General features: G+C 36.9%; 1 protein-coding gene across 2 annotated transcripts in view; it reads right to left on the bottom strand.

Moving 5' to 3' along the window:
* SEMA3A (semaphorin 3A) overlaps positions 1-23,534 on the bottom strand; it is a 166,089-nt gene that overhangs the window by 24,656 nt on the left and 117,899 nt on the right. For both annotated transcript variants that reach the window (XM_074538777.1, XM_005489169.4), the window contains 5 exons: positions 12,940-13,082; positions 11,688-11,802; positions 11,521-11,590; positions 10,335-10,479; positions 4,721-4,940 (listed from right to left, as the gene is read on the bottom strand). In XM_074538777.1, coding sequence (XP_074394878.1) covers positions 4,721-4,940; positions 10,335-10,479; positions 11,521-11,590; positions 11,688-11,802; positions 12,940-13,082 — 693 coding nt within the window. The remainder of the gene's footprint in view (positions 1-4,720; positions 4,941-10,334; positions 10,480-11,520; positions 11,591-11,687; positions 11,803-12,939; positions 13,083-23,534) is intronic.

Here is a 23,534-nt window from a genome sequence, read left to right as displayed (position 1 = left end):
TATGATGTTTTTCTTTCTTAAAATGCATGTGAAGATGCTGTAGTATGGCTATAAAACCATCTGGACAAACATTCTTAAACAGATGAAGCTGTTGGGTCTCTTAAGTACCTGCGATCTTCCCTGTGTCAAACAAAGTACCTAAGATGTATAAGCCCCTTAAGGCATCTCTATTTCTCTGTGTGTAAGATGCTGGTTCTTCACTGAGGAGTGAAAAGCATACAATTTGTGCCTTTAGTTTAGAAATAGGTGTGCGCCAGCATTTTAGTATTATATCAAATTGCATTTTTGAGTTTTGCAACAAGCTTTGAAATGAACAACGCCAGCACTGGAAATTCCAGAGCCACAGCCCTTGGCTTTGTGAACATGGTTGAGACTAAAGACCATTTCTATTATTCAGCTCTGCATCTGTAATTTATTTCTTTGTTTCTACGAACACAATTTCCAGGAAACAACAAAAACACAAAGAACCATTTCTGGGTTGGCACACATCACTGCAGACTCTCTGAAATGGAAACAATCTGTATGCGACTTTTCTTTTTAACCAGCCAAGTGTAGTGCCATGTAAATGTATCACAGGTAGAATAACTATGTCCCCAAGGACTCTTCATGTTGCACATCTTACTGCTTTAATGGTTTAGGAAAACACAAGGCATTTTAAGTGGATAAAATTCTCAAATAACTATAAAGGTTTACATTCTTAAAACAAGAATTTAACCATCAATTACACAAAAGCATATATATATATATATATATATATATATATATATATATATATATATATAAAATAAATATATACATAGTTTGTGGGTGTTAGCTGAAATTTCTCAATAAAAAGATGACAACTCCTATATCGAAAATGCACATAAAACTGAGACAAAGAAATCACATGCATTAGAAATATTTTTATAGGGCAACTGACTTAAAAGATATTGAATCAAAAAGAAAATACTGGTACTTCTTTACATGGTTTTGTATTTAAGTATTCTAGAAAACTTGGAATATCCTGTAGAACTGAGATTTTTCATTTTTTCCATCTGCTTCCGTTTAAGCAGATGTTGATTTCTAGATACGTATTTTTTGCATTTTAGAAAGATGCAATTTCTTTTCCCTTGGAATATGTACATCACTGTTTTCTTTCATTAGCCACAAATTAATATATTTTTTAAAAAACACAAAGCATTAGTTATTTCTTAAAGCAACAACAGAGCAAAGCACATCTTTCTTTTTATTTAGGCATCTACATGTTCAAATTAAGCTACTAAAATATACTAGATAAGTGAGTTTGGATTGGTTTTCATTATGATCACTGCAACTGATTGATTATATTTAGAACAAGAAATATTGAGAATGTTTCAGAACAAATGCAATATAATCTTTAAAATAATAAGAAAAAATCCACATTTCTACTACAGAGTAATTCAGAATAACAGAAAATCTAACAGTAGGTATATTTGTGATTTAATTGATGAGTTAATTTCCTTAATTATCCTGATAATATGATGACTGTGGTTTTGAGGAAAATACATTTTATGGGTGAAGGACAGGAAACTCTGACATAATAAACATAGCAGTGTAGCAAAGTGTCACAACTCTATTCTGTGCTGGCCTAGGACTGCCCTCAGTCACAAACCATTAAATGCCTTATCCTAGAAATAAAGGGAGATTTTTCATAAAACAGACTGAGTGGGCATTGAGCAGACACAAGTTTCCCACAATGTTGTTTCAACAAAAGGTCAGACTTTTAAGTGGCTCCTGCAACAATTACAGTTGCCTGATCTCAAGAAAGCCTCTGAGGTCAAAGCTACACTGAGTTAATCACTGTGGAGACTCTGGTCAGGCCACAGGTACCAAAGTGGAGCTTTATCTGACTTCTACATCAAGTTTTACAGAGTAGTATTTCAAACAATTTCACACAAACAGAATCAGGCGTCTCCTTTAGGATCAATAGACTCTGCTTAGTAAGATAAGATTACTGTTATTAATTGGCTTTACTGACAGAGGTACTTTAACTGTGCCAAAGGATGCCAAACATTAGACCATCAGGATATGCATGAAATCCTGTTTTTCTGATTACTTTCAAGCACACTGATAGGATTTTATTTTCATTGTGAAACACACTAGTACAATCAGAGTGGGAAAGAAACTGCTCAGCTCAAGATTTCCCCCACAGGAACGGAAAATGTGACCACACTGGATGGCTATTAATTATGTTGTGTTCAATTATCATCGGTTATTCAATGAAAAGCGAAAAAAAAAGTATTTCTTCAACATAGTGCAGTTCAGCAGCACATGGGAATAATGTAGATTGCTCTAACAGCAATGAGAAAATACAGAGAAATATTATCTAATCTGATGGGACAGACCTGCACAGAAAAACCCAGTCATACCCCAGGGAGCATAATTCTGGCTTTGTCGTAGGTTCAGATCACCAAGTGGGAAAATAGACTGTGACTAGAGTCCCTAATCTGCTTCCCAGTTAGTTCTTTGCTTGGGAAGAATTAATACATGCTGATTGTGTATCTGTTTGTGATTCCTCTGACTCTGAGCAGCTGGCTCAGGGCAGCTCTCTGGCAGAAGGCAGGCAGGGTTCAGCGCTGCCTCTTTGCCTTTCTCCCCACGTGGAAGAAACCTTTTCTTGATTCTGAAAACCACAATAAGGACAGTGAGCTCAGAGGAACGTGAAGCAGCTTCTGTGCTCCAGCTCCAGGCATGGAGTGTTGCAATGCCTGCTCTTGTCCCATGAGGGTATGACCTCCTGCTGGAAGAGGAATGGTTTCTACGGGCAAAAATAGTATTTCAAAAACTAAAGATACTCTGCACTTAGACAGGACTTTAGTGCTGAAATGTGTTTTGGCAATTGCAACACTTGTCTTGTAGTTTGTGGGCAGGGCTATCACCAGCACTGGATGGAATCCTGAGCATTTACCTCACACCTGAATATTAGTGGTTTAGGAAAACCCTAAACTCAGAGGTAAAAATTATCATTTAGGTTTTTTTAGAGGGAAATCTTGCCTGACTGATTTACCTAAGAACTTCTAGACATAATAACTAAATAGCCAGTGTATGCAATGATAACTACCTAGAAGCTGTAGCTCAGTTTTAAGCAAATCTTCCTGCACTGCCTAAAACAGACAGGAACTTCTGTCTTTTCATCTCACATCTTCATTTCTTCTAACAGCAGTCTTGAGGAAAGTACAATGAATCTCTGGAAGAATTTTTTGCTTTCCCTTGCAGAAACCATCAGAATGCATCTTTCTTAGCCCACAGGCCAAGATTTGGAGAGTTAAATGCCACCTCTTTTTCTCAAGAAATATACTTAAATAAGTTCCTTATGTTTGTTCAGCATCATACCATATATGTGACTAATTTGTTTTTTGTGGGCCAAATCAGGTCATAGAGGACTTGTTGAAAGGCACCAAACACTGTGAATTGCGTATGACATTGAAGTCTCTAATGTGTGATGGAAAATATATATGTAGTGTAAAATCATATGAAAATACTTGTCAATGTTTTATGCAAGAACATACTGTAGCACTGGTATCTAATAACTCAGTTTACAGCTTTCAAGTGCTTTAACTCTTCCTGCAGAGCTGTGTTTTCTGCAGTAAAATGTTCTGAATTGTTATGCTTGCACTGTGTTTGGTACACAAAACTTCACCAGCTCTCAGTTTACTCATAATACATTTCAGGCATCAACATGAAAGAGATCTTACATTTATTACTTTGGAAATCTGAACCCAGGTTTAGAGTACCAGAATTGCATTTAAAGTATGTAAAAAGTTGGACTGCTATAAGACAGACACAGAGGTATTTTTTTGGTCCAACGCTGAAAAGAAGCGGTGGGGTTTGATTTGGTTTGGCTTCATGATGCCAATGTCTAATTACTAGTAATTATGTTCAGTAGAAGTTTAAAATACTTTTATTCAACATAACTGAAACATCAGCCAACTAATGTAAAACTTTCACAGATGAAGAAACAGATCCACGAGATCCAATTGCTACTCAACAGAGTTTTGAAACCACTGAATTTAGGAAAATGCCTATCAGCTAATTTTTGGACACTCTTTCTCATTATTACCTTTCCAGAAAAAATGTCTTTCCTGAGTGCATATTTACACTTCTCTAAGATGCCCAAGCTGTATGATTCTGCAAATGCTATGGAAAGGATATAATCTTTCTATTTGAATACCAGCTCTTCTGAAAACACTCCATTTGTGCCAGATATCTTCATCTTAAGTAAAATGATGCAGCCTCTTGGCTGAAGGGCTGAGCATCTTAAGGCAATACTTGAAATACTTGAAAGGCACAAAAGACTTTTACTATACCTGGATATTTGCCTCATTCACGTTAATACTTTTTATGCTGCACTTCAAAATGGGTACCTCAAACCTCTCATTTTAATACTAAATTATAATTAATAAGGCAAGACATTTCTAATAAAAATCCCTAATAGCAGTAGTTGGAAGGAGGGTGGTTTGATCTTAATCCAGATGGCAAAGCTCCCAAAGAATTAAGCTGTGCAGGCTATGGCCTGAACCTGTAACATTGGATGTTTGTAACAAAGACCTCCCCACATTCACAGTTTTGGGTCCTGCCCCAGATTTTCACATTTACACTGTTCTTCAGTCAATGCTCTGTCTTTCAGAATATGAATTTTTATCTGCTGTAGGTTTCCATCAATCCTGGAGGAGCATTGCAGTGTAGATTCAAGACCTCTCACCTGTGCCAATGAACATCACATCATACTGGCCATCTTCTGCATCCACCCGATCCACCACGATCTGTGTGAACTGGTAATCCACGTCTGTTTTGATCATGATGGGACGGTTGTTGATGGGGAATACTGGGTTGTACATGGCAGGATGGCTTCTGGCAAATGTGATAACTTCATCAGGAAGGTCCTTGGTGGAATCAAAACCTCCAAATGTTTTGCTGGGACACTAGGGAAAAAAAAGGAAATGTTTTACATTTTATTATTTTTTACATTTTATTATCCCATGTACGGCAGTCTCTAATTAAATATGTCAGGGAATCTAAGTGTTTTGTGACAGACAGCAAAAGTTAATTCTGTCATTCATCGTTTCTATTTTTTAATTTATTTGGTATTTAAACCAATATGATTAATAGAATGCAAATGATCCTCATACATAACTGTTCTTATTCCTTTTCAGTGCAAAAGGCTTTTAAGTCCAGTTGTGATTAGTATTAGTCTTTAATTGTCAGAAGGAAGAAATCCTGAAATATCTAAATCATTTAATACAAGGCAAGCAATTCAATTTGGTTACGTATACAACACAAAATTAATTAATTATGCCATCGTCTTTGTTTCAAAGTAGTTGACTGGAAGTCCAAATTGCTAGGTGCGGAACCAAATGCCTAAATCCTGGGACAATGCCCTGTTCTACTGACTTTTCAAACCCCTACTTGTCTCAACAACTCTGTGTCCTCCATGTAGTCCTGATAATGTGGATCCTGTTACACTAAGTCAAATCTAGTGAGTCATGCTTTAAAAGATACAAATCTTTTTTTTTTCTCCTCTGACTCTAAAGAAAACCTTCTGTGAGTGTTACTCATCATACTGTCCACGTGAACTCTTTGGTGAGAGGATCTCATGAAGGAACTGCAGTAACTCCTCACTGTCCTGCACAGCTGGTGTGTCCCATTGGGGTGAATCTGGTCCCATGATGTAAGACAGGAAAAAGTCACTTTTCCCCTGCATACACCCAGGGGTGGGCCAGATAGTTTTGCCTCTCATCTGTGAGAACCACAGGGCTCTTCTTTTCACATTTAGCTTATGTTCTCCCACTCCAAGCAGAAACCAGAGGCGGAAAAGGAAAGGAGAGGTAAGACCATGGTCTTGGTAGACACAAAAGTCTTCCTCTACTTTCACCTATTACATATCCCCATCAGGACACTCTGTGGCTGATCACCACCATCTGCCCTCATCTATACTGTGGAACTGGTAAGTATTTAATGAACAGTTACCTGTAACATTGTCATAAGCATTAGCAGTATATTAGCACTGTTCAATGGGTGCAGGAAACCAAAGGCCAAAAATACCCGTCAAAGATCTTGGTGACCCCAACTACAGATCTGTTCAGATAACTCTGGAAGACACTGAATATAAAACACTGAATCCCAGCTGAAATTAATTATTTTCCAGTATTTGACCTTCAAATATAAACAACTGGTGGTAAAATGTCCAAGATAATTTGCCCTTTATATCCAGGTATAAAATACCTTCCAATTAAATTAAAAACCTAGCGGGCAAGATCTTATTAAGCAAGAATCCAGACCTTGCAGAACGCTCAACAGAAAAAAAAATCGATTGTCTTTGCTATCACCTTGATCCAAATTATTAATAATTCAACAGAAATGAAATTTAAAAATCAATGTCTAAAAAGAGTAGTTGCTGTACTCAGCAAAGGGACACTTCCAGCATGGACATATAAAGTGTAAATTGTCCCTTGTGGGCATATTTGTTAGTAAGCAAATTCCATATTTGTTAGTAAGCAAATTCGGTATTAGTTAGTAAGCAAATTCTGTTTGTACAGAAGGTAAGAGAGGAGAGAAGAAGAATATTTGATTAAGGCATGTGGAGCAGACAAAGCAGAAACCAAATTAGCTATCTATTTTAGTTTTTCTAGATTTTTTTAACCTTTTTCTTATTATTATATGTTACTGCTCTTTTGTACAAAAATATTACGAAGAGAAAATCAGATGGACTTCTCATGAATATTAACCAAACCATTCTCTGTCTCAAAAATAGTGTTTCAAATGCTACACTTAATTTTAAGTTTGCTTTGCATCTCAATTAATATTCCAGCTACAGTTCAATGCTAATTACTTGGATTAATTAGATAACAATTTATTAGATAATAGCTGTAAAGTACTCTATGCATAAAAATCACTACACAAGAACTAAGTATTGTTAATTGCAGCTGGGAAAACAGTGAAAAAAATACTAAATGAACATTCATTTCAATTTCAGGCAAATGAATTTCAGCTGTGTTTCAACTGTTTGAATATTTACTTTCTGGCTCATTTTCTAACAAAGGATTTTACTTGCAGCAATATGAAACAATCTCCCCAGGGAAATGGTCACAACACCAAGAGTGCCAGAGCTCAGGAAGCATTTGGACAATGCTCCCAGGCACAGGGTGTAACTCTTGGGGCTGCTCTGTTCAGAGCCAGGAGTTGGACTCAGTGACCCTTGTGGTTCCCTTCCAGCTCAGGATATTCTATCATTCTATGGACCAAGATATACTTTGCACAGAAAATTCATAAAACTAGAATTAGAGTCGTAATTCTGTGTGTTTGAATAAGACTCTCAATTCTGAGACCCCTATTACTCCTATGATCCCCTGCTTTTCTGAGAATAAAAAAATTACTGTAACCCTGTGTCTTTACATGTGAAGTTTCAAGTGCATTACCAGGACTAGGCCTAGTAAGGAATCCAACAGAACAAATCATTATCTACATTTTGGTAGGAAGAAAAAGGTCTTTGGTCATAACTCTTGGTACCATGAAGCAGAGAAAACCTGAGCTCTGTAGCTGAATTCACAGAAAGTCAGATAGGAATTCAGCATGAGCTACCTGAGTTAAGATGAGGTATACAAAGCAGTCCTACCTCCTCTCTCAGAGAAAAGGAAAGGAAAAGAAGAAAAGAAAAGAAAAGAAAAGAAAAGAAAAGAAAAGAAAAGAAAAGAAAAGAAAAGAAAAGAAAAGAAAAGAAAAAAGAAAAGAAAAGAAAAGAAAAGAAAAGAAAAGAAAAGAAAAGAAAAGAAAAGAAAAGAAAAGAAAAGAAAAGAAAAGAAAAGAAAAAGAAACTCAAGTCCTGTAGATCATACAGGAAAAAATCTGGCAATTTCTTTGTTGCATGTGAAGCTGATGCAGAATTGTTTACCAAGCTTTCTGGTTTTTCAAAAACCATTTACTTTCCTTTTCTTTTACTCATACTGGGCAAATCACCAGATGCTCAAGAAGTTTACTGGCACCTCACCTATTAAATTCCTGAGATAATTCAGCACTGTTTAACTGCAGTGCAATCTGGAAATTAATTATTCCAACACCAGGTTTTTTCCTCCCATCCCTTTCTTCATTTCTTGGAAAAGGAGTCCAAAGGTCTGACATCTGAGGAACTTCAAAAATCTTTTTCTTCTCTATTCTCAACAGATCTTCAAATCATTGGAAACACACACAACTTTATCACTTTATAAACAAAAAAGCTTCTTTCTAGCCAGAAATGCACCTCATTTTACAATTCAGTTTTATCCTATTAATACAACAGAATGATTTTAGCAACTGTGAGGGCATGCCTCTTTTTTTAAAGTGGCAGAGCCCAGGATTAGAGTCCTGGCATTGTGCTAGGACAAACTGCTGCCCTCTAACAACATTTATAGTGGCATGGCCTCCTGCACTACATCTGTGGGGCTAAGCAGACCTTAAAATTTGGAATTACATTTGATTTTAGGCAAAAAAAGAGCTTATGGTGGAATCTGAACATCTTTGCACTTTGTCAATCTCAATAAAACAGTAAACTCCATTCTGATAGAGTAGCCAGAAACAAAGTATTTGTAACCAAACTACATTTCCTTACTTTGACAAAGGCTCTGGTGTCTCAGCTCACTTTGCCACTTAAGGGCTGTGTTCTGGCCCTTGTTTTTCTGCTTATTCTGGGGAAGTTGATCAAGTTATTCTTGTCTCATATGCAACTCACATCAAGACCCTCACAGAAGTTGTGGAGTAACTCCCAGGCAGAACTGAGGCCAGAACTGCGTCTCAGGACACAGAACTGCCAGTCTCAAGAGCAAATATTTGAGTTGTGTATTTAGAATCTCAACAGAGCTGCATCTCATCTCTGCATAGAAATGAATGCAACAGAGTCTGTGTGCAGCAGTCACTTCTTTGTCTCAGTCTACTTCTGTAATAAAAGCATGCAACATTCTTCTTTCTCCATAGTTCTACATAATATCTAGTATCTGGTTTTGTTCAGAAAGGTTAATTGAAACTGCAATCAAAGAGGAGTACAAAGAAACAGAATAATGAGCATTAAGTCCGTTAAACTGAAAAGGTGAGAACAGCTATACAAGAAATACCAAAAATGTCTACTCATTCACATTTTCTAGAGTTGTAACACAATAGAACTTCAGAAAAAAACCCAACTCCCTGACATAACAGAATTAACTGTAATAATTTGGAAAAAAAGCTTCACCATCAGATGAGAAATGAAACCTCTTTTATGCTCCAGAGCTTGTATTTTAAGTCTGGAAAAAATTAGAAATTCCTTTACTTGCAGTGAAGGAGTGAGGAGTGTTGAGGAATCCAGCTGTCAGGGAGCCACTGTTTTCTTTTACTTAGGAAGTAATTTTCATTAGCTGAGCATATATATCAGTTGAAAGATCAGATTTGAAAGGACAATTTCAAACATACCAGAAAAAAAGTAGAAAATATGATGAACTAAAGAAGAAAAGTTATTCCTGTTTTCTTTTGTGCCTTATATTTAAGAAGACTTTGAGAAGAATGTTGTAGACATATATATTATTTACACATATACATTTTTATGTATCCATGTGTACATATATATGTAATCTTCTGCAATGACAGTTCTCAACATAAATGGGCCAAGCTGATTTACACAAGCTAAGGAGCAAGCCCAATATATACAATTAATGCTTGTTTCATAAAAGTACCATCTTCTTAGACTACTGGAAATTTCAGAGGCAGTTAAATATTTCTATAATGTGATGATATCAGTTGAAATATGGACGTCTTATATCAATTGATATTTGACTCATTTATAAACCAGAAACAGAGAGTCAGGTAAAAGCAGACATTTTTTAAAATTCCCAGTGGAAGTTAGAAACTATTGTAGTCAGTCTATCATCTGTTGCAGAAATATCTGTTTTACTGTCCTAGATTTAATGTGGACTGAAAGTTCCTAACAGGCAAATCCTCTGTTTTCCATTCATTTTTATGAAGAATGGCTCAGTCAGCCAATATTTGGGGAAAAACCCTAATTCCAAGGAAAGGATAATGCAATATAATTTATGAAACACTTGACTTTCAATAAAATTCTCCAGCCATTACCAAAACTTCTTTTGAAGTTGTTAATATGAATGCCAAAATTAAAATCCAAATGAAATTGTTACTGCCGTTTCATATGTTACAAAAAGATCAGTACATTCTGGACCTGGAGGAACTGTTAGCTTTCCCTTCTGCCACTCTATTTTGTTATTTGTGTCAGTTTCTTTCCTGGATCTCAGCTCAAGGACCATGTCATGTGTGAAATATTTTCCACGGTTTTCCCAGTTCAGATTCCTTGTGGTACTCACAGTTCCTGGCCGTGGGTAGGGCACTCGCCCTTGGTAGGGAACCCACTGGTAGTTGGGGCCATCTCGGTGGGCGTAGGGACCCAGGAACACCCTCCTGACATCAGTCATGCTGTACATGCACACTGCTGATCCCTTGAAGATATTGCTGGACATGAGGGGAAAAGGAATCAAATCAGTTTCTTTAATCAAGTGCTAGAGCTATGGGACTAGCAGCTTGATGCTTTCTAATTTATTGCATGTGATGATTATCAAACCTCTGACATGCTCTCAGAGCAATCCTCACTCACCTCCTGTGAAAGTTCAGCAAAACTATGATATGATCTCCCAGACATTTTCCTTAGCAGATGGCTGCTATTTCATTCTTTAAAACATCTTGTCCCCAGAAGGCCAAAGCCCAAATTTGAGTAAATTTCAGTAAGGCTTTCCCTGGAGAACTATTCAATTTTTTCCTACACTCTACATTTTCCTATTTTTTTAGCAGTCCCTTCCATCATTTGGGCAGCACAAGTACAAACTTCAGTGTTGTTTCTTACCCTGACATTTTTTACAGAAGACTTGTAAATCTCCCTCTTCTATGCCTGGTATTACTAGAAACATTCTTTTTGTTTAGAAACTAAAAACTTATTTCCTTCAGATAAATGTGGCAATACAACCAGTATTGCAAACCCTCCTCAGGCCAAAGTTGCAAGCATTTTGTTCTTGGTGAAAGCACAATGTAACAAAAACATTCAAGTCACAGTTATATGTGATTCAATAACAGAACTTTTGAAAGATCACTAGACTTTCCAGATTTCAGCAATATTTTTTATTAAAATCTCCTTGACTAGCCAATTTCTCACTCCACAATTTCCTATTTTACACTGCCCCCAAATAAGTTTATTTATGCTTGCATTCATTTTCCAAATCTGCGTGGAAAGGGCTACAAATGCTGATCCCTGCTATAAAAAGCCAATTCAATGGCAAGAACAGCCTGAGAAACTGATAGTCTTTGTGTTTGCTGGCTTCAGGGTGATGATGTACACTGCTCATAAGAAAGAAACCTAATTCATTACTTCTTACTGACATTGACTTCTCAGTTCAAAGGTTAAGAAAATTTTGTGGTTTTTAAAAACACTTTTAACAAAGAGACCTCTCTAAAACAAGCAGCCACCCAAGTTTCCATGCAAGAAAATGATATGCTCTGTACCTGGAAGTTGTAAACACTCCATAGACTATTGGATTTTTAGGGTCTTTTGAGTTCATTAGGAACACATCCTCTGTAATGACAACAAGAAAAAGAAAAGAAAATCAGGTTAAATTCATGCAGGTAATACCTGAAGACAATTCTATTTCCCAGCCATTTCTGCCACTTACGTAGTTCATCAAAGTGTGTGTCAATGCCATTGGGTCCTGGCACAGAACAAATCAGACGTGCTTTGAGGAAAGTTGTCCATTTGTTCACAAGGCTCCTGTGTCCACCAAAGTCATTCTAATAACAGAGTTTTGCATTAATATTTAGCAACAGTCTTTGTCTGAAGTATCAACAGAGTAGAGATAAAATATAGTAAATAAGATGACATTTAGAGAAAACAAGAGAGAAGAATTCACCCTCTACGTACAAAAGCAACATTATGTTGCAATGACACAAAATCTGAATTATTTTTATTTTACATTGATTGTGTCATATTTCATACTAGTCCATAATTTTAAAACAGAAACTCTCAAATCTCTTTATATAACTTTATGCAACTTTATACATATTCAACACTGGGAAAAAAGAAATTGGCAGAATATCTTGCTCCAAAGCTCCTTGTCTGCCATGTCCTGGAAAAGCTGAGAGTGTTTATTATGCTTAGCTGGGTAGCAACAAAGTAGAAATGAAACTTACAATGGAACACAGTAGACAAAAATGCTAGAACAGTGGGATCAGCTGTACAGCCACAAAATGTAGAAACAAAGGGCCCTGAGGAATTCATGCTTGTGGGGTAATTGGTTTAAAAGTAGGAACCTCTGAATTCAAGGAAGTAAACTGAAGTTTTGCTTATGGATTAACAGAAAATTTTACTGTAAACACCACAGTTGCCAAAACTACAACATTTTTTAATATAATTTCATTAGCAGAAATCTTTTTGGAAGTCTGTCAGAAAACCATCTGGACGTTTATAGGTGTGGACAAATGATTCATCTTACAGTCAGTAAGGGTCTTTGGAATGGCTGCCCATTTCTACAGCTAACCTTAAACAATCATTTTGCTGTATCTTCCTTTGCCTCTGTTTTATGTGGGAATGGAAAGGTATTAACACTTAAAAAGCAAATTTTCAAATGTTTTTGGCCTACCTGGAAGTATCACATTTCCTGTAAAAGACTTTCTTTTGCAGACACTTTCTAAGCCTCAGAAGATATCTACAGCTCTTTAAACCAAACATCATAGTTTGTGAAATTTTCCCCCCAAAAGAAGAATTGAATGGTATTCATTTCTATATGTCATCCCCACACTGTTTTTTTCTTGGGATGATCCAAGAGTCAATTCGAATGTTAATACTGAATAGTTAATAGGTGAGAAAACACAATTTCTAAAACTTTTTGCAAGTGCATTCAGTATCACACCAAGAATTCATCATCTAACCTTGCAGATCTGCCCTATTCTGGCGTGAGTGGCTTTTCCAGTGTGCTCTCCATCGATTGCATTTTCACGGAAGAAGAAGTAGATCTTGTCATCTTCTGGATTGTCGCTCTCTGGTATCAGGTGAGCACTGACAAATCTGGGATCTGAGAAAACAATGCCATTGTGCACATTACTACTGCATGAACTGGATAATTTATCTTCCTAACATAAATAGACTGTCATTTTTCTCCCCAAGACCCAGTCATTGCATCCCATGGCAAATATTTCTATATTAGGAACATCATCACCTGCTAATGTGTGACAGGTATTTACATTCCTCTTATCTTAATAGAGAGAGGTGTTTGCTACAGGTATTTAATGAACAAATCTTAACTTTATTATTGGAGCAATTAAATGTTCATGAAATCTCTTTACAAATGTTTGTCTAACATTACAGCATGGTTTCATAATTCCATGTATTTATTACTGACATTTTTCTTCTTTGGATGTCTGGACCTTGTTTAGGCTTTCTGTATAAGTAACAATTAAAATGAAAGAATTATGGAGACAAATGTAAAATTCTCATTTAAGCAATTAAAAAAAAATATTCACCTAGAAAATTGTTAGTGCATTACTGTTAAGAAAGTTAAGTTGAAAACGACATTTTGCTTGATACTACCTTCACATGATACCCCAAATTCCCAAATTTTTGTCTTCAAAGATAGGTATGTTTTAGAATTTCTACTCAAGTTGTTGAAATGCTTTGTCTTGCCAGTTTTGTAAAGTATTATTTTTACATACATAAACTTTCTTTTTATTGATTAGAGTGACAACTTTATTTTGGCGACAAAAAAGATATATCAACAAGCGAAAATACATATAATGTGGACATACTGATGGCTTATATAAAAATACTGTAAAGAAGTTTTGGGAGAAAGAATTTTATAGAATTCACATCAATAAATTCATACCAGTGGTGCATCTGGCTCATCACTGTATTTTACAGAGATACTTCAGCTGGTATCTTTCACTATATTTGGAAAAAGAAGGCATATCCAACAGATTTACCAATCTGTTTCATAACCATTCTACATCCTGCTGGGATAATTAACTGTAGAAGAACTATATTTAACTACTCAGAGTCCTGTTCCTATGTGAAATTGTAAGCTATTTTAGTGTCTGTATTAACATCTTTTCAGTGCATATTTATTGCTATATAGTCATGGAAATAATGAACTTTGCTATGTTTTGCCAGTTTGCACTAGCTGGCCTGTGCAACCCATTGCCTTATTAAGGATGGCAGTGTTTTTAAGACACATTGACAAGTTATGCACACAGAAGTTTAGAAGTTTAAATGTTTATATTATATGAGTATATACAGCATAATTTTGTGTGTATGTGTGTGCATTATCTCGTACTCTGTATGTATATATGTATATATTCTCATTTTTTTGTGTGTGTAGGTGCATACGTATATATATTTATATACAAGTACAGAAGGTTGACCCTACTGGCTCAGACCAAAGTTTACTTAGATCAATACACAACCTCCAAGATTCTCCAGAAGTAATTATTTGAGACAAGGAAGAATATGGTGATTACAAATAATATTCTCCAAGAAGCAGTCCTTTCCTTCAGCTGTTTTCAGTGTAGCTGATTCCCTGAGATTTGCTGCTTCTGTGTCCTTAGTTAACTCTCAATAGACTTTCAATCCAGTTATCTGTCTAGTTTCTTCTTGAACCCATGAACATTTCCAGAATTCAGCATGTCCTTTTGGATATTGTTCCTCACCTGCATAATGTAACGAACTAAAATTTACTTCTGATTTTTGTTTTGAACATTGATCATAATAATTTCATTTGGTTCCTCTTAATTCCTGTATTGGAAAAATGCTCAGCAATCAGGATGTGGATGAACTATGCTCTTTTACAAGGGTTGGAGCAATTCCCTTTTCTGAATTCTCTGTTGCAAGTTTTCCTTTTTTTCTTTCTATTAATTTCTAGCAGTTAATATGGATTAGACAGTTCCTAAACAGTAATCTGAAATTGTCATGGAATTTACATGCCATATCCCCAGAAGCTCACTCTTCATTGGTGGTGCTCTGTCCATAGCCCATTCTTTTATATGTGAAGATAGACATGCTCTCCTCATGGTTTTCCCCATGGTTTATCACTACATTATTCATCAAAAATAATTTAATTTGTCATTTGATTGCTTAGCTACCCAGTTGCATTAAGATCCTTTTGTCATCCTTCACAGTCTTCCTTTGCCTCATTCTGTTGAATAACTTAGGTTCATGTGAAAAAAAACAAACTTCTCATTCAACCTCTTTTTCAGGTTATTTATGAACGTGTTGAACAACACAGGCCACAAAACAGATCTCTGTGAAACTGTGTCTGCCACCTATTGTCTCTTAAAACAAACATTTTTAGACATCTGAGGACATGAAAAATCTGAGATCTTAAGCTTTCCACCCCAAACCTCAGTAATGCAAGCTATTAAATGTCCTTCCTTTCTTTCTAGTGTGCATTTAATAGCCTTCAAGTTACACTGACATGAGACCCAAGATAAATAATAACTCAGCTATTTCTATGTGATATACTCGGGCTTTGCATGCAACTTGAATCTCAAGAAACAAGGGTTACAGCTTGAAAATTTCTGCACTGCAGTCTGGGGAAGGATCCATCAGAGAAAGAGGATACCCAATAGAAGACACTGTTCTTGGCTACTGGATCTGGAGAACCTCTTTTCTGAATATGTTGTTTTTACATCCTTAAGGGCTTAATGAAAAAGAGTAAAAAAAATATTCAACCAAAACCTAAACACATTCCCAAATGGTTGAATGATTTGTTTCTAGCACAATGGGTTTTGTAAATCACAAGAGATCAAGTTCTAAAATAAATCACTATATTATCAGGTGTCAAAAATCTAACTTTACATTGGCCTATGAAGATACTGTGGGGAGCCCCATTTTGAGGCAAAAATATTGCTGATATAGCACTGGTTATGTAAACTTGCCCTCGGTTAGCATATTATTATTCTTTTCTTTCCCTCTCATAATTTTGCAAGTGAACCAGAAATAGTAAGACAGTTTAGTATTAAAGCAGGATTGACATAACAATGATAGAAAAATAGTTGAATAAATTGAAAATATGTATCTTAAATGATTCTGTCAGAGCGCCAGCAGAGAAGAGGGTTGTGAGGCAGGCAGATAAAACTAATGCCACAGCTAGAGCACATGTGAGCATGCTTTGTATATACTTCTTACTAGTCCTCATCAGAGATGGATTCAGATTTTCAATGAGTGATTAATAATCCTGACTACATCCCTGCAAATGAAGTAGTCACACAACCTCATATTAGAAACACATCCATTGTACATCATGGAACAGCTTTTCTTGAACAACACTTCCTACTGGGCACACCTCAGATTGTTTTTCCATCTAGTTAAATCAATATGTTTTAGTCAATAAAAGAGTGGTTCTTAGTGTTATAGGGCCCTTGCTCTTGTTACCTGGTGGTGCTTGGGTTTTTCCCCCTCTTCCATCTAACAGATTTATGTCTATACAGTGAACTAAATAAATGAAGAAGGCCACATGTGCTTTGTTGCATATAGGAATAGATTAATTTCTGTTTAGAATTAATGTAGTGGTTAAGGAAACAACATCATGATACCATGTGCGGGGAGAGGGAGAGAAAAGTGCTTGATAATTTCACGGGTTGTAAAGCTAAGAACCAGTGATCTGTAGTGTGTTCTTTATTGTTCCACTAGCACAGGGGCTGTCTGACTTGCCTGAGGCTTGATGCACACTTGCATTCAACCCCAGGGCTTCAGACCATGCTCACTGCTGGCTGCTGAGGGTCTTGATGAATCAATCAGCCAGATGGCCAGCAGTCACGCAACACAGCCCTCTCCACGGACTGCACAGCACTTTTTTACTGCTCTTCTTTGAGGACTGGAAGGGAGATATCTGCAGATGAGGGAATAAGGGACTTCTCCTTGGCTCTCCTAATTGCTCACCCATGCAGCAGAAGAAAGAATGTCATCCATGAATGTGTATGTTCAAGTATCGAGACTGCCCTGCCCTGCCCTGCAAATTTAAACAGGTTTGGTATCAAGGGGTCCCCATGGAAAGTTTAAAATAATTCAGTCAGGGTTGACCTATTTCATACATTCAACACAACACATCCACGAAAGAAATGCTGAAATGAACTTCAAGCAAGTTTTACTGAATGGGAAGTAGGACTTTGATCCAAACCCACCAGTAACAATTGTAAAAGTGTTACTGGTGTAAAAATAGCACTGCAGCTATTGGGGGTAGACAGAATGACTTCAAATTTCTGAGTATGAATTATGGAGTATTCTGTAACCCTAAAACTGCCTCCAATCTACATAGCCCTCAGAAGTGCTGTAACAACAGTTCAACACATTCTTGTTTGAAAGTAATCTCCCATTGGTTCTAAGTCCAAAACATTGTTTTGGGAAAATGGATTTAAGAAATTATTTGACAGCAAATATTTTGCAATGATTCATTGCTTTTAAAAAACACAGGCAGACAATATAGAAGACTGCTTTAAAAAACAGCATACATCAAACAAACATTTCTGAAACGTGTTTTAGCATGATCAAAGGAGAAACAAAGCCACAGCACAAACACGATCAAAATAAAAATTACAGCTAGAAACACTTCTCTGATCTTGCAGCCAAAGTGAACAAACTAAAAATAAAAACTGAGATTTTTATTTAAAACAATCAGCCTTTAAGAAGCAAATTATTAAAGTCCACACCTTTTTCAGTCTCCTTTTCACAACACAGCCAGTTGTCTTGGCTGTGGTGCTGCTCCTCAGATCCCACATGACACCTTTGTGTGCCCTCCTGCAATTACCAGCTCAGCAGACATTTCTCTGGCAGCAGCCCATTAAACTGTCCTTCCTGAGAAATCTGGCTCTTTATGAAAACGACACCTTGGTCCAGCTGCCTTTATGATTTATTTGCCATTGTTTGCTTATTTAAGTAATGGAAACATGTTTTGCCTGTCTCAGCATTTCAGGTTGAGGGAAAGCGAAGGTAAATCGATCTGCACTGGTTCTTTAACAAATGTTACTCTTTAGCAACAATAACCACACAAATACACTCACGCATCCAAGAGCAGGAAACAATAAAAGTCAGAAATTGGCTTTCTAAGTGAATTGTATTAGCATTTTAATGAAGATCTATAAACTTGAAGGCACAGAAATTACCTTTAGCTGTCAAGATTGAGTAAGCTGAAGGAACAGAAGCTGGGGTCATCTCTTCATCACTTGACAAGAACCAAAGGGCAGTTCTCTTAGGAAATGCTTTGTAAAGAGTTTGAACTGGATGCCCCTATTATTTTATATTTATGGTCAAAATGACTAATTTATCAGTTCACAGCAAGAATATTCTAGGAAACTAGGGAAATTTTATGCTCAGTAAAACTGCAATTGCTATAATTTAATGAAAAGTACTAGAGGGTGACTGGGACCCTGAGGAGAGGAAGGCTAGAGAAGATGAAATTAAAAATTTAACAACAACAAAAATAGACAGCTACTCAAGGCTTCATAACCACGTACAGCACCCGTCTGCTGGGACCCAGCAGAGAGAACCAAACACTGTCCTCACAAAGTCTGGACTTGCTCTCACTGTGAAGCTCCACTACCCAGAGAGAAGAGAGCTGCAGCTCCAGTCACAAATGTGCAGAGCAGAGCTTCTGCCTCAGCAAGGTCACCAGAGGACAAAGCTGTTAATATGTGGTGATGAGACAGCTAAGATGGTTTGTGGTTTTACACACTCGAATGAAGTTTACAAAACACCAAAGCTTTTAGTGGTCTTCTCTCAAAGTCCCTTCATTTAAATTCCTCAACTTTCACATTCCCCTTGCTGTTGTGGACTCAGGCAAATGCTGCAGAGCTCTCATGGACTCACTGCTTCTATGAAGCTCCTCAATAACATGGATGGCCACATCAGACCACATCCTCAAAGCTGGAACGCTGTTTGCACAAGGGATAACTTGTGGCTATTATGGAGCTAATATGAGGGGTTTGTGGTAACTTATTGTCAGATGCTAACACAGAAAGGACAGACCACAGAGTAGAGATGTCATTTAAAGATGCTGTTTACAAAGTCAGGAGGATGTGTGGCATGCAGGCCATGCATGATAAGCTGTCAGCAGCTATTACAAGGTAAGAAGCCCTATGGTCCCTCACTGATTTTGCAATGGAAATTCCCCTCAGAAAGAGTTTTAAAGGCTGATGATAATCATCAAATGGCTTATCTTTGAGTCAAGATGATCTTAGAGTAGTGCATTAGTTATGTCAGGTAGTTTCTCCTTTTTAGAAGTGATATACTATTTTTTATCAAATTTTCAAGGATTAGTAAATGCAATTTTTGTGAGACAGCTTATAAAACATACTAATAAGTGTAAGGTTTAACTAAAGTTTCTTTTCATTTCAATAGTGTACTATAAAAAATATTTTATTCCAAACTCTTTTCATAATTAAAAAAAAAAATCTCAAACCAACAAACCCTTCCTCTGCAGATTCCAACTGCTATGCTTCAGTGGTGACTTGTGTGACACAAAGAGATTACAGACTTTCAAGGATGAAAGGTATTAAAAGCAGCAACAACATATCACTCTTCTGTCATTTCAATACATGGCTGCAGCAGCAATATAACACTCAAAAGACATGAATTAAAAAAAGACACACCATATTTTTACACATGTAAATTCTTCTGCATCTTAAAGTACACTTACACATACAGCAAGAGGAGTCTAGCCCTTTTGGCTTTTACAGTGGCTTGACCATAAGTGTCATCCATGCACCATTCTCATTGTGATAGACAATAAAACAGCATTTAAATGATGAGTTTTTTAAAGGAATTGCTGATCTGTATTTGAGGCAAAAGCAAGAAAGGGAAAAGGTGTTGTAACATCCTAAAGCATTCAGGCTTCATGCTGGGGGCAGCAAGAAGAAGAGAAAACTTGGCAGGGCCAGGCTGGGACTGGGGGCTGGCAGTGATGCAGGGTGAGGGGAGCCCAACCTCAGTTTGGGTGCTCAGCACCTCTGGTGAATTGTAAATGAGTCCCTGAGTACCTGCCAAGACAATGCCACCACCCCAAAATCCCTCATCTCCTCTGCCTTAGAGGCATAATTCAGCATGAACATATCATGGGAGTAACATTTTGGCTCCCACAGGAAACAGAAGGGAGAAAATGTTGATCTCTGATGCAATTATCAGTTTCTGGAGCCTTTGTTCTAAAGAGACAACAATAGTTTTGATTCCTTGTTAAAGACTAATTATATGGTGAAGAAAAGTGAATATAAAATTTCAGTAAAATTATAGCCTAATGCTCAAGATAAATTGGATTTCTCACAAAACAATGCTTATGATCTATCCACTCTATTTAATTTAAAAAAGGTGATTATTATCTCCTTACAGAACAACAAGCAAAATTAACACCTCTTTTCCATTTCTGACAGTGTTTCAAGGTTGTTGTATATCTATCAACACAATTAATTTTAAACTTACTTACTTGTCCCTCAGAGAGAGTAACTGGGCAACTGAGAAAACTAGTGTCCATCACAGAACAGAAAGTGAGGCTTGCAGCACACTGTCTCCATTTAGGAATACTTTAATCTTAATTTTCTCTGTTTCTTAAAGTAATGAGAGTTCCAGCTAAGAGCCCGTTTCTTCCTCTCTCAGTCATTTATCTGAAGTTTTTGACATTGATGTTTGGAAATAAAAACACTAGAAAGCCTGTGCCTTAACTGTGTAACCTACATCTTTAGAGCTTTGGATGAGTGACAAGAACTAAATACCAGAGTCTTTATGCTGAGACGTGATGTATTAGGGGAGGAAGTGGAGCGTGGAGGCACTGAAGACAAAAGATGTTTCTGATTTGGGGTGTTACAGACTTTTGGCATATAGAGCCATGCTACAGGCCTGCCTTTTGTAAGCTCTGAAGATTCACAGGTGGAGCACAAGTCCCCGGAGATGCTGAAGCAGTTTATGGCAGCTGATCCTAGAAGTCAGAAACCAAAACCTGTTCCTCTCCATTAATGTGATTTTCTCAGGCCTTTCTGAATGCTGAGAGATGTGTGTTTATGTCTTGGTGGAATGTTCTTCCTCTTTGCCACCTGGAAATAAAGGGCACAAGAAGGTGCTCTGAAGGCTGAGGTAATGTGCTATAGCCAAACTCCTGACACAGCAGTTTGCAGGAGGCAGATACCTGGCTGAGTGTGAGAAATAGCTGGGGATTATCATGGCAAACATATTCCAGGGCAGGGAAAATGAGACAGCTCTCAGCAGTACGACTGGCAAAGCTGAACAGCACTGACTTGACAAGAACATCTTCAGCCTCTGTCTCCTGAAAGCTAAACTCCTAATATTTCTCTGTCAGCTCCATGAAGTGCACAACCATGTCTCCAGAACCCTTTGTCCATAGAAATATTACTTTTTTCTGCCTAAAAAGTGAAAAAATATGTCCTTGGCTTCAAAAATCATCTATTTTGAAAACAGGAAGAAAAACTCCAAATTTTGTTCTGCCAGGTTCAATTTGAAGTATGTGGAAGGGGTTGTGTAGCTGTAAAAAGATCTCCTCCCTGATGTCACATCAAAAACTGGACAGGCCTCTAGCATAGTCTCAACTCTCAGTGAGGGATGCTCATTCATTTGAAAATGATCATCAGCCCATGCCACTGCCCACGGAGTTATCCAGTGGAGAACTCTCCTGCGGCAATCTCCTAACCTTTCCAGTCTCCTGTAATTGAATTTCTTTGTTAAATCCTTTAAATTTGGCTAAAGAACTGAGGTAATTTTGTCAAACTACAAGAAACATTTTGTTGGCTTTATGAACTTTTACAGCTAGTGTAAAGCAACTTGACACAAAATCCATTAAAGTGGGATTAATGAGGGATGGCAGCAAAACCTGAGGAAAGGGCTGGATGAATGACTGGTTTTAGCTCATGTGTCAGTGTAGCACAGCAACACAAAATGCAATAGGGCATCTGTAAGTGTAAGAAAAATCCCTCAGCACAACCTGAGGTATTCAGTGTGATAGCATCAGTTATGACAACCTCTTTCAGTGGTCATGTGAGTGCTATGTGTTTCAACTTAATCTAGCTTCAGTCAGCATAAGGTATTAACAGGGTTTTGCACAACTGAAATAATGTACTCATTTACTGTTGATGTGAAACTTAGTTCTGTTCATTAAAAAAGAAAAAAAACATTGATAGCACAGGTGAGATGAAAACTGTGAAGTTGCTTCAGATAGAAATGTTTTGCAATGGTACCTGCACTGTCAGAAAGTTTTTGTTCTCAAATATTGTTTCAGTGGCTTATACTTTAATTCTGTACAAGCAAACTTTCAGAAGTATTTAAAAAGTAATAAGAAAAAGAAGAGCAGTAAAAAGTATGGGTCCTATAATAAATGGGAAATGGATTTTTTTTTTTTAAAGAATGCTTTCTACCAACAGGTCTGGCACAAAATATTAAAGCTGACAGTATGTCAAACATGGAACAGAACTTAGTATTGATAATGACAACCCATTTACACCATCTTGTGAAAAAAACTGATGATCCACAAGTCCACATAAAATACTACATAGAAAGGTTTTGTACCTTCTACCATGGAGCTTTTCTGCCCTTACTGGAAGTTGCTTTAGAGAAATAGGAGAACAGGACATAGAGACTGGAGGAGTGGGTAGCTGAAGAGAGCTGTGCCCCATGACTACCAAATTTTACAGGGTGACAAATGTTATTCTAGAGCTCAGGAAATATGAATAATCTCAGTGACATCAATAGAACACTTCTGACTCACAAGGATATTGGATTTTGCCCAAAGAGCAGTAAAAAAATCAATAAACACCAATCCTCAGATATGTGGCAATATTAACAGATACAATGTATTATCACTAAATGCTTGCAACTTTTTTCATAAAACCTGTCGAGTGAATGGGAAAAATATGTAATCCAGTCTTCAAAGTAACTTTTCTTCTGCTCTTTTTTTCCTGAATGATCATCTGTACAAATGCTGTTTCTGAAATGTTATCTTGTTTCTGTTTACACCAAATTCTCTAACAAAATTTTCCTAAAAATCTTGCTGTACCTATCTGAACAGAAATCTTTAAAGTCTGCCAAAAGGAAATTAAATTTATATATATAAAGATATGTTAAAAATATTATTTTCTATAAGCTAGGACGAAAACACAGGCCAGCTTATCACTTTAAAAGGTAAATCAGAAAGGGAACTATTTTGTCCTCATTTACTCAGGGTGTTTGTGGAGACTCTAAGTGCTCTGGAACAAAACAAATTGTGCTGGATGCTGTGCAATAAATGGTGGTTTCAAAGATTTACAGTTTAACCCTTGCCTTTGAAAGAGGTAATTTTCCCTGGTAATACCACAAGGCAACTCACCTTACTAACAGAAACATTCAGCCTATAGACACAGTGATACAGTGATCTCAGAACAGAGGGAAATACAGCAAAAAAAGGCTTATCAGCCTCAGTTTTGGTGGGTCACTCCCAACAGTTTTTTGGACAACATTTGAGACTGATATAGAGATTCTCAAAAGAAATGTTATCACATTTCAGTAA

The sequence above is a fragment of the Zonotrichia albicollis genome, chromosome 4 (genome assembly GCF_047830755.1).
Source record: "Zonotrichia albicollis isolate bZonAlb1 chromosome 4, bZonAlb1.hap1, whole genome shotgun sequence".
NCBI classification, from domain to species: Eukaryota; Metazoa; Chordata; class Aves; order Passeriformes; family Passerellidae; genus Zonotrichia; species Zonotrichia albicollis.
This window is presented reverse-complemented; position numbering and strand designations above follow the sequence as displayed.